A 12,890-nucleotide genomic window follows, 5' to 3' on the forward strand; every position below is an offset into this window, starting at 1 on the left:
TTGCCATCTGAGATTTTATCAACAGTGGTGTCATCTGTAAATTTAGAAATAGTGTTTGAGTTGTGCTTAGCCACACAGTCGTGAGTGTAGAAAGAGTAGAGCACAAGGCTAATAACGTATTCTGTGTTGATCACCTGGGAGGAGGAAACGTACTGACTGTAGCCTCCTGATGAGGAAGTCAGGGATCCAATTACAGCAGTAGGTAAGTTACATCATATTCAAGTCCTTGCTCAAGCACGTGTAAATTCTAGCCAGAATCAACATCTCAAAATACTTCATAATGGTCAATAGTCAATGAGGTAGCTCACCTTGATTTTCATTGACACCAGTGTGATTGCTAACCTTTTGAAGCAGAAAGATAACTCAGACTACAGCAGTGAAAGGTTGAAGATGTCTTTGAACTCTCCAGCCAGCTGGTTGGCCCAGGTTTTCAGTACCTGGCCAGATACACCTTTGGGGCCTAACTGCTTGCAAGGATTCACCATCTTGAAAAATGTTCTGACATTGACCTCCAAGACTAGGACCTCAGGGGCACTAGAATACTGTAGGATTTGAACAGGTGTAGTGTCATTGTCCCTTTCAAAGCATGCATAAAAGGCATTGAGCTCATCAGGGAATGAAGTATCAATGCAATATATACTGTTAGGTTTTGCAGTATAGAAGTAATGGCATTCAAACTCTGCCACGACCGTTGAGCATCCAATTGTGTCTCCAATTTCAAACAGAATTGCCTTTTTGGTCTCTCTTTTGTAAGTCATACCTGGATTTTTATAAGATTCTGGATCACTATCTGAATATCACAGTTCTAGCCCTCACGAGTCTGTGAATTTCTTAGCTCATCCAGGGCTTCTGGGTTAGGAAAACTCAGTAAGTTCTCAAAGGCACACAATCATGCAGGTCTCTTTGTGAAAGTGGCAACAGCCATGGCATATTAATTCAGATCCAAAGGTAAATCCCTGAATATGGTCCAGTCCATTGATTCAAAGAAGTCCTGTAAGCACTCCTCTACCTTGTTTGACAATACATTCAGTGTTCACCACTGGTGCTGTAGTCCTGTTTCTGCAAATGTGCCAGGAGTAGAAATACAGCCAGTGTATTTTACTGATATCAAGTGTCCCAGTAAAAATCTGAAAACAGCATTGCATGGGGAATGATGTCATACCAGGGTCTGCTCATGCACAGAAATATCTGGTCATATTTCTGGCATGAAATGCTTCACTCCAGGAAAAAAAATAATAATTTGCGTAACTGTATTTTTATGTGGATTAATTTCTCACAACTGAATAGAATTCTGATTACATGTTTTTTGTTTCTTGTTTTTGAGGAACAGTGACAGCAGTGCTATACAAGAAGCAAGTTACTTTTGTAGCTTGCTTAAAGGCCTTCCATCATCCCTAAGATATAAAGATAAATCTACATTTATATTAAGGAATTTTTATATTATATTGGTTTCATGTTTAGAGAAAGCATTTGTTTTCATTAAAATATTGTGTAATTTTAGCTACAAATTATAATCTTCTAATACATCACTATTTCAGTTTCCAGTACAAATTTAAAAAAACTTACTTGTTGAAAGGAATCTTCAAACAAGGTCTGCCTAGACACTGTGATCTTTACATGACTGGGCAATGCGTTAGACTGCAAGAACAAATTTAATTGTGTTACCTAACAGTATCTCGTAGAATAATAAAAACTGGGACTTCAGTATTTTAAGTGCAAAAATTTACATTAACTATTTTTGTCACGTTTAATTATTACATATTTCTTAACTATTTAAAATGAATAAAAGGAAGCTAGTTCTGAAGAAAATAAAATGTAAATTTACCTGGCACAAATACCGGAAGTGTGCTAACTTCCACCGAAAGCTACGTTCATATGCAATTTGTGGGCCCTTTGCACTGTGGAAATAAGTTACATTTTACTTGCAAGACAAAGGCAAGTAGCAATGATGAATTTTGTGACGTTCTTTGAGATATCCTGAAAAATGTTAATGTTGATCTTGAGCAACAAATTTTAAGAATACACAACATAATATGGCAATACCTCCAAGATATCTTATGCTTTTTCTACTATGACAGTTTTGATTATTTAAAATACCATCACTGAAGCAAGTATTTATATTATACTAAATATTCTCCTTGCACCAAAACATACTGCATCATGCTAAAATTCTGAATAGTATCATCAGATTAAACACCACCTTTTAACCCATCAGGTTTGAGATTGGCTACCTGACTAAAGCCCATAAAGAATTGGCTATACACACTGAGCTTGGGTTAGGCTAGATGCATATTTTGATTTATCATTTGCAAATAATCCTATTTGCATTTGAGTTGCATCTACACTGTGATAAAACATATGAATTAGCACATGGTGATCCATGTTAGGGCAGTTCAGTATTTTATATATGTCAAGATGATTTGCCTAGCAAGAAAGTTACATGTGGAAAGTTGAGCTTGGAGATGAATTGCATTTATTTGGCATTTCATCCTCAAATCAACAGTACACTCAAGATTATTAAGAATGCGGTGACAGTCAAGTTGGATTTGGGAAAAGTTCTGAATGCATAGATTCAAGTTTAAGTTGTGTGCAATTAAATCAACTTCGGATTTTGGATTAAATTTTAATTTTATACACGATCTACAAATTTCACCATGCAAAATTGCCAACTACAAGAAAAAAAATTGAGGTAAAAGTGTTAAGTGGAAAGTGGACACTAATTAATTATTTTGTTCTTTCATATTTTTCCCAGCAAGGACATACTGTATACTCAGAATGGTGCCAGAAAAAAGGTCAGTAACATCATGAATGATCCCACCCACCTTACTCATGGACAGGGAGAAGGCTATGTAGGACCACCACACTCAAACAGTTACTTTCTCCAAGCACGGCTGATACAGACCCCCACCCATTAACCCAACCCTTGACACACCCAACCACCACTAATTTATTATTTAATAAATTATTTAATACATAAGACACCTTATGTACAAACATTCTTGGGCCTAGTATCAATTTATGGACACATGTATATAAGCTAGCTTACATATTTATATTGCTTTTTATTATTTATTGTATCCTTTACCTTAATGTAGTTTTTTTTTGGTGCTGCATTGGATGCTGAGTAACAATTACAGTGGATTCCAGTCAACTAGGATATCGGTTAATCGGGACAGCTGTTTATTTGAGATAACTCTTAACGAACAAGACTAATCAAGAAAATAGCCAGGATTCCCTTTGTTTATTTAACCTATGCTGCTTAATTGGAACAGGAGACCATTTCTGAACAGTTTCTAACTGGCATCAGTCACGTGTGCTTGTGTGATTGTTAAGATACTACACCATGCTCAGAGCAAACAATTTTTATATAGCATCAGTTCTATGCGTTTACGTTCACAAAGCAGTAATTTTTGTCACAGATAGCTGACAAGAAATGAATAATAAGGCAATTCAGTACTATTTTTCTCACTGTGGTTGCAAGCATTCAGGCGAGGAGATGCCTGAAATTGTTGAGCAAAAATGAAATGATTTCACTACTTCAACAAGTAACGAACTACAAAGGATTTGAAGGCACTGGCAATCACCTTGAACAATACAATGAAAATAAAGATTTGGAGATTGCAATCATTGAAAGCATTGCATGAAGGAATCCATTATCTGCACTCCTTTTGTTCATTTAGTGAACTTGGCAGCATATACTGGATGAATTCCTTTGCAGATAACTATTTGAAACTAATCCACAGATTTATAGTGCTGTAGTAGTATTGATAGTGTTCTAATTTGTTCTGTATTTCATTTAAATACATAATTTTTACTCAGTTTGTCTTTTTATACCTCTTTAACTATTTCCATGAAACTTCAGCTAATTCGGACAAACTGGGTCAAAATATACTGCTGCTCGATGTATCCCAATTAACCAGGATCTACTATATTTCATTCGTCTTTATATTTGTGTAATGGAAATGACATTTAACGATGTTGAATCTTGAATCTTTGTTCAAGAATAAAACTTACACTGACGATTTCCCTGTCCGAGGGTCTTGAAAGGTAGTTGTTCGTGTATTGTGATCAACAAAATAACGGACACCTTCCCTTGTATATCGAATTTCCCAGCCTTCTGGAAGTGGATCTTCATTTTGCAATCTGTACATTTGAAGTAGCAAAGAAATATGGAATTAAAGTGGAAACATGTGTACAAAGGTTAGTATAAAATAAAAACACGATATTAAATATATAACATGGCATATTGCTTTTTATGATAAACAAACATGGAAGCGACACAGCCTAATTTGTCTTACAACCTTTAAGTTGAGCTATTTTTACAATACATTTCTCCTTTAAACATATACATGCCTCATTACATTTCACAAGTCTCTTTCTCACAAATATTCTTTTTTTCAATCAGTTCTTGCTTTCAACAATCTGAGTCAGGCTATTTTGCATAATTAAACTTCAACTCAAGAGACTGAGCAGCAAGTAATGTCTCCTATAATGCTCTAGCTCACATGCAATTTTATGTTGAAAAATTCATTTATACATTTCAAAATATTGACAGCAAAACGTATATAGGCTTTGAGATTCTTCTGTAATTACTACCAAAAATTTAATACCAATAAATTCACTTACGTATCCCTACCAATTATCCCAGGACAATCAACCACATGAACTCAGCTAGTTATCTCATTTTTTATGATTGTTTAGTGGGATACATTAATTCACTCTAAAAGCATACTTTTTAAAGTTGAGAACAGAATCCCACTCTTGAAATATTCAAATAACATCCAAATGTCTCCAATATAGCATATAGGATTCATAAAAAATACTGAGTATATTGTTTCAATTGAGCTTAAGGAATCCACAGATCTTCTTACCCCTGCGTTCTTGGATCCTCCCACTGAGTGGTCTTGGTATTATGATTCACGAAGTAAACTCTATCATTTGCATCCACCCTCCTTTCTGTTGTAGACAGAAAATAAAGACTGTCTTTCATTATTTCAGTTTCATGAAAATGATACATGTGGGTAGGCATGGGGGACAGAATATTGGATTTTGTATAGTTTGGCAATTTCTGTTACACTTATATATACACACACACACACACACACTTATTTATAGTGCTACTAGAAAGTTTGTTAATCCTGTAGAATTTTCTCTATTTCTGCTTAAGTATGACCTAAAATGTTATCAGAACTTCATGCATTCCTAAGACTAGATAGAGAATCCAATTAAATAAATAACAAAACCATTATACTTGTTCATTTATCTATTGAGAAAAATAATCCAATATTACATGTATTTGTTGGAAAAAGGATGTGAACCTTTGCTTTCAGTAACTGGTGTGACCCCTTGTACAGCAAACATTTCCGGTAATTGTTGATCAGTCCTGCACATCAGCTTGGTTGAATTTTAGACAATTCCTCCTTACAAAACTGCTTCAACTCTGGGGCGCTGGTGGCCTTGTGTGCATGAACTGCTTGCTTCAGGTCCTTCCACATTTCTCTAGGATTAAGGTCTGGACTTTGACTTGGCCATTCCAAAACATGACTTTCTATCTTTTTAAACCATTCTGTTGTTGATTTCCTCTTGTGTTTTGGATCATTGTTTTGTTGCATTACTCAACTTCTATTAAGCTTCAGGTGACAGAATGCAACCCTGACATTCTCCTATAAAATCTCTTGATACAATTTTGAATTCATTGTTCCCTCAACAATTGCAAGCTGCCAAGGCCCTGAGGCAGCAAAGCGGCTCCAAACTATGATGCTACTTTCACCATGCTTCACAGTTGGGACAAGGTTTTGGTGTTGGTGTGCAGTATCTTTTTTCCTCTGAACAATGTACATCTTTACCAAAAAGTTCAACTTTTGTCTCATCTGTTTGCAGGACATTGTCCCAGAAGCATTGTTGAACATCCAAGTAATCTTTCACAAATGTGAGACGTGCAGCAATATTTTTTGGAGCACAGTGGTTTCCTCTGTATCCTTCCATGAACACTATTCTTGTCCAGTGTTTTTCTTATAGGGGACACATAAACAGAGAAGTTAGCAAGTTCTACAGATTTCAGCAGGTCTTTCGCTGTTACCCTTGGGCTTTTTTTCACTTACTTCAGCATTGCATGTTGTGCTCTTGGTATGATCTTTGAAGGATGCCAACTCCTAGGTCGGGGGTCGGCAACCTGCGGCTCCCGAGCCATTTGTGGCTCTTTCACCTCTGTGCTGCGGCTCCCTGTGGCTTTGGGAAATAATTGGTCAGTATTTAATTAAAATGTATTTTATGTTAGTTTGTTAGCTTTTGAAATGTAATTCTAAATTTGAAGATTATGGTGATCTTGTACAATCTAAGTGTGGCGACACATTTCCTGGCACATCCGAAACGGCTCACAATTAGCCAGCATTCCGGCTAAGGGAGATAGCCTACGGGGGTTTGTGAGTACGCGTCTTTTGCAGCATCTGCGTCCATGGGGGCTGGGTTGAGGGAGGCTTAAAAGCAAGGCTGTTTAGTTCGAATAAAGTTATTCGACTGCAGTTTACTGACTGCGTGAGCACACCGCTACAACGTGTTTTTATCGCTATTAATATACGTCACCACTGCCAATACCTGACACCCGCCAGTGCGCGATTTCTTTAATTTTTCGATCCAAGGTAAGCCAACTATGGAGAATTCTAAAAAAAGAAAAGTGACTGAAGAAAACAGAACGTTTAATGATACGTGGACAGATTCATTTGCTTTCACTGTTGACGAGACTGGTTTACCGGTATGCTTAATATGCAATGAGAAACTAGCAAACAACAAAAAGTCAAATGTCGCAAGGCATTTCCAGAATAAACACGCAGCCTTTGCTCAAAAATATCCGGATGGAGATGAGAGAAAAAAAGCCGTTTCGGAACTGATGCGGAAGGTTGATCTGAGCAAAAATCATTTCCAGAAATGGATGAAGTCTGGAAAATCAACGACATACGCCAGTTATATTGCCGCTCAGGAAATAGTCAGGCACAGGAAGCAGTTTACAGATGGTGAATATATAAAAGAATCTTTCATTAAGATTTCAGAACATCTATTCACGGACTTTAAAAACAAGAGTGAAATTGTGCAGAAAATCAGGGATATGCCCCTCTCTGCAAAGACTGTCAAAGACAGAACCATAAAAATGGCAGAAGACATCACAAGACAGCAAATTAAAGACATCAATTCAGCTGTGGCCTACTCGATTGCCTGTGACGAGTCTAAAGACAAAGGTGATATTGAACAAATAGCGTTGTTCTGCCGGTATGTAAACTCTGCCGGGCCACAGGAAGAACTGATTGAGTTGATACCTCTAAAAGACCAAACACGGGGGGAGGACATCTGTGAGGCTGTCTTGAATTGTTTAAGAGCCAAAGGAATAAAGACCACCCATCTGGTGTCAGTAGCTACTGATGGGGCACCGAATATGACGGGAACGCACAAGGGATTTGTGGCTTTACTGCAGAAGTCGCTGGACAGAAAGCTGCTGACTTTTCACTGCATCTTGCACCAAGAGGCACTGTGCGCTCAAACATTTCCTCCGGAATGCACAGAAGTAATGGATGTTGTCATTCAGATTGTCAATAAAATAATGGCAAAAAGTTTAAATCACCGTCAATTCCGTTTGTTACTGGACGAGCTGGAAAGCGCATATTCTGATCTCCTGCTGCACAACAAAGTCCGGTGGCTGTCCAAAGGGGAGGTGCTGAAACGCTTTGTCGCGTGTCTGGAAGAAGTGAAAACTTTCCTGGGCAGCAAAGGGCTCACCTTTCCTGAGCTGGAACAGCCAGAGTGGCTGGAAAAGCTACACTTCATGGTAGACATGACAGCGCACCTGAACACGCTGAACACAGCTCTTCAGGGGAAAGGACGCACAGCCCTGCACATGTTGGAGGATGTCTTGGCATTCGAGCGCAAGTTGACGTTGCTTGCCAGAGATTTACAGAAAGGCACTTTGTCTCACTTCCCCAATTTGAGAGAGTTCAAACAAGGTCACGACATGATAATTTCGGAGTATTTACATTCTGCAATCATCGCAATGCAAACATCGTTTGGGAAACGCTTCTGTGAGTTCAGAGAGGAAAAAAACACATTATCCTTCCCGGTCACTCCCTTAAGCATCGATCCTTCCCTACTGAATACGACTGCATTGGCAGGTGTGAGTCAACCTGATCTTGAGATGGAACTGGCCGACATAGCCGACAAAGACATATGGGTGTTCAAGTTTAGACGCTTGACAGCAGACCTTGAAGATGTTGCCCGTCAGAAGGCCGTTCTTGCTCAGAATCACAAATGGAGTGATATTGAAAACCTTCCAAAACCGGACAAACTTGTGTTCGAAACATGGAATGCTATCCCCGACATTTATGTAAACATGAAAAAGTATGCGCTTGGAGTCCTGTCGATCTTTGGATCCACATATGTATGTGAGCAGGTGTTCTCCAACATGAACTTTATTAAAAACAAACATCGCGCACGCCTCACAGATGACAGCTTGCGATCCTGTGTAAAGATGAAGGTGACGTCATACAGCCCTGATGTGCAGACGCTGTGCGCTGAAGTCCAGGAGCAGAAATCCCATTAACCAAGTATGATAAATATTTTAATTGCCTATTATTTTATGTATATTCATATTTTTTCATTGTTCAGTGAAATAGTCCTTTTATTTTTCAGGCTGACAGCTGGCTGATGTTATTTTTGGTTTGCTGCTGGCGGAAAATTTAAGTTCGGCGTTTTTCATAAATACAAGAAGGACTCAAATAGACATTGAGTATTTTACTTAAAAGTAACTTTCAACCCAACGTCTTTTTTTCGGAGTTCAAAATGTTTTTGTTGCATGCAGAAATGTAATTTCGTTTTCTCTGCAGGAGTTCATCAATTTCATAAATGCAACACATTATAGTTTGTTTATACATAGCATAAAGACAAAAAAAACGTTGTATGCAGTGTTATTTCATTTTAAATGTCAAACGGGTTTTGCGGCTCCCAGTGTTTTCTTTTCTGTGGGAAACGGGTCCAAGTGGCTCTTTCAGTGATAAAGGTTGCTGACCCCTGTCCTAGGTAGTGTGGCAACAGTACTGAGTTTCCTCCACTTGTAGATAATTTCTCTTACTGTAGACTGATGAACACTCAGAAATGCTTTTGTTGCCTTTTCCAGCTTAATGCATCTCTACAATTCTTCTTCTAAGGTCCTCTGAAAGTTGTTTTGATTGAGGCATGTTGCATATAAACAGATCTTTCTTGAGAAGTAAAGGCTCTGTCAGTAACCTGCCCTTGCATGTCTTTTTTTAAATCGGGCAGGGCACCCCTACAACCCACAGCTTCAATCTCATCCCGTGGATTGGACTACCTGACTTGAAATAGCTTTTGTAAATGGCATTACGTGTAATATTGGATCATTCTTTCTCAATAAATAAATCAACAAGTATAATGTTTTTTTGTGTTACTTATTTAATTGGGTTCCCTTTAACTAGTTCAAGGGTTTATATGAAGATCAGAACACATTTGAAGTTTTTATATATTATATACACACACACACACACACACACAAATGGGGAGAGGGAGAGGGGGAGGAGAGGAGAGGGAGAGGGAGAGAAAATGAATCCTGTGGAAAAATTATGACTTGATAACCAAACTTAAACCCTAACATTCAGAGATTTCATATTGTTTAATCCTACTTCCAATACACTTAACAGCCTAATTAATTTAAATGCAGTGGATTAAGGTTTATCAGAACCAATAAATTTTGACCCATTTAAGCAGCTGCCCCACTTAGCCGAAGTTCCATGGAAATAGTAATAGTCATGGAAATAGTGGAAATACACATTATGTATTTAAATGAAATACAGAACAAATTAGACTACCAATACTACTATAGTACTATAAATCTTTGTATTAGTCCTAATAGCTATTGACAGAGGAATTTATCCGATGCACGCTGCTGTATTCTTTCAATTGACTATAAATGAAAAGAATTGGCGCAGACACTTTGTACAGATAATGGACTACTTTTATTCAATGCTTTTGATAACTGCATTCTCCAAATCTTTCTTTTGATTGTAACATTCAAGATGATTGTCAATACTTCAAATTGTTCACAGCTCTTTACTAGTCGAAGTCATGAAATTGTTTCATTTTCACTCCTGGCCATCTCTGGAATCTCCAAACCTGAATGCTTGAAACCACAGTAAGCAAAACAGTTCTGAATTGTCTTACTGCTTATTTCTCACCAACTATCAGTGACAAAAGTCACTGTTTTTTGAACACAAACACACACAAGTACCTATTTGGCAAATGTATTCTATCCAAATTAAGCAGCATAGTCTCCCTAATAAACAAAGGAAATCCAAGCAGCTTTCTCAATTCATTCTTGTTCTTTAAAAGTTGTCTCAAGTAAGTGACTGCCCCAATTAACCAGAATCCATTGTCTTAAACAGATCTGTAGATGCCTGAAATAAGTTTGTTGCAGATACCATAGGCCAGAAGACCTGTTCTTGTCCTATGTGAATGACAAGTCACTGAACATTGGTGGCAACATTCTTAATCTTGTTAAAAGTCTAACATACTATTTAATATACACTCAGTGGCCATTTGATTAGGTACATCTATACACCTGCTCATTCAAGTTCAAGGTTAACTGTCAGGGACACCCACGAATACAGCCAAACAGAACAGTATTACTCCAAGGCCAACATGCATTCACAGAAAGCACAAGGCACATATAAGATAGAAGTAAAATACAGTCACAGAGAAGAATATCTAGTCCAATTCCCTTAGTCACAGCAATCTGCAGTTGAACACAATATGGCTCATTTTCTGCCAGGAAAACAGTGTGAGGCAGCACTGACTCCAGCATGAGCGGCGCACCACGCCGCCTCCAGCATTCTGGCGGAGTGCACCGACTCTGACACTTCTGGCTCACCTGGGCAGCTGTAAACACTGTGGCTTGAAGCCTCATCCCCACTACAACTGAGACCAGCAGTTCCCCTGTCATCTGCCAACAAACCAGTCAATCAGACTTGTAGCATTCCACATCAACAATGTCCAACAGGGTCTTGAAATCACAAGAAAAGCAAACTAAGATGATGACTTGCTGTGAGACTGCACACACTTCTGCGCACCCACTCTGACAGCTCTCTGATACAGATAGCATCATGATCTGCACCAAATCCAATCCCTTCAGTTTTTCCACCAACAAGCCATTCGATGATAGGGTAGACCTGCAGTCCTTTCAAATTCACAATGTGCCACTGGATCTTACAACCATAAATATGTTTAAAATGCAAATATCTAATCAGCCAATCTTATGGCAGTAACTCAATGCAAAAAAGCATGCAGACATGGTCAAGAAGCTCAGTGCTATTCAAACCAAACATCAGAATGGGGAAGAAGTTTGATCTAAGTGACTTTGATCATGAAATGATTGTTGGGATTTTCACGCACTTTCTCTAGAATTTATAGAGAACGGTGCAAAAACCAAAAACATCCATTGAGCAGCGGTTCTATGGGCAAAAATGCTTTGGTAACAAGAAAAGTCAGAGAAAAATGGCCAGGTTGGTTCAAGCTGACAGGAAGGTAAAACTCAAATAACTACACATTACAACAGTGGTGTACAGAAGAACACCTCTGAACACAGAACTCATAAAACCTTGAAGTGGATGGGCTACAGAAGCAGAAGATCATGAGCGTACACTCAGTGGCCACTTTATTAGATATAGAAGGCATCGAATAAAGTGGCCACTGAGTGTATCTCTTTCAATATATATCTGGAATCTTACTCTTTTTTTAAAAATGAGGTATATAGCTTTCATTCTATCAAAGAAAGTGATCACAATATCGCAATATCGCCAATTTATTAACAAATACACTTAATAATAGACTTGGTATATTCCATTTCCTAAAGAGTTAAGCATAATCTTTACAAAATTGATAATAAACATACCCCAGCCTGGTGGTAAAGGACCAAGTGGATCATTTTCTGCTGATAACATTGAAGCCTGTCAAATAGAATTAATTAACAGTCCTTAGAATGAAACAGCGTATTATAATATATAAAATGAAGCATCAGTAACCTTCCATTCAAATACTTAGATTTCTTTCAGCTTAAAGTTGCTCTGTAACCATTTACTACGACTGACGTACGAGAAATCTATACTAGCCACCCTGCTTAGAAACTGTATAATACAATTCTTTGCATTATTGGGAATAGACGTAAATTTGATTTTTTATAGCAAGCACCACTAGTGTAATTATCATGATACTACAGCATGCAATAAATTAGCAACAAATTCTACCACTAGATGCAGATTAAAGGAGGAAACATAAATAGGTATTAACTACCGAATAGAGGTATCGTTGGTTGAATTGCTGCATAGCTCCCTGTAACTGATTCCGTTGAGATTGCCATTGTTCAAAGTTCCTGACTGATTCCATTGTAGGACGTTGCCATGTTGTCGTCCTGGTATTATGATCTACATAGTACACTCTGCCTCGGTCATCCACACGCCTTTCCCAACTAGGAGACAAAACATTGCTTGAGTAACCTCAGACTCTCACAAACAGGTTCACACAACTGTCTACTTTAATATTACGCACCCTGGTGGTAGAGGCTGTGGTCTCTCCCATGTTGTAGTTCTTGTGTTGTGATCAACATAATATGTTCTACCATGTGGGTCCTTCCTCTGCTCCCATCTACAGAAAATGAAATCAGATTAGAAAAAGTTTTATTCGATTAGTTATTAATATGCATAAAGTACATAGTTAGGAGATAAAAAGGGAGTGAAGCCTGTTTTGTAAACAGAATTTAGAATAAATAAATAGCCTTTTTAAATAGAGGATTGTACAATAAAGTTAGTTAGGTTTTTTATGTTACCAAATCCTACAATAAGAGC

General features: G+C 37.9%; 1 protein-coding gene across 1 annotated transcript in view; it reads right to left on the minus strand.

The window, feature by feature from the left end:
• The window catches only part of LOC132399121 (NEDD4-like E3 ubiquitin-protein ligase WWP1), a 152,128-nt gene that overhangs the window by 53,093 nt on the left and 86,145 nt on the right, over positions 1-12,890 (minus strand). Inside the window, exons 9-15 of the mRNA XM_059979121.1 lie at positions 12,595-12,690; positions 12,340-12,514; positions 11,942-11,996; positions 4,872-4,956; positions 4,015-4,143; positions 1,826-1,898; positions 1,567-1,638 (exon numbers count right to left, since the gene is read on the minus strand). Of these exons, the coding sequence (XP_059835104.1) occupies positions 1,567-1,638; positions 1,826-1,898; positions 4,015-4,143; positions 4,872-4,956; positions 11,942-11,996; positions 12,340-12,514; positions 12,595-12,690 (685 nt within the window). The remainder of the gene's footprint in view (positions 1-1,566; positions 1,639-1,825; positions 1,899-4,014; positions 4,144-4,871; positions 4,957-11,941; positions 11,997-12,339; positions 12,515-12,594; positions 12,691-12,890) is intronic.

This window comes from Hypanus sabinus, chromosome 1 (assembly GCF_030144855.1).
Source record: "Hypanus sabinus isolate sHypSab1 chromosome 1, sHypSab1.hap1, whole genome shotgun sequence".
Taxonomy (NCBI): domain Eukaryota; kingdom Metazoa; phylum Chordata; class Chondrichthyes; order Myliobatiformes; family Dasyatidae; genus Hypanus; species Hypanus sabinus.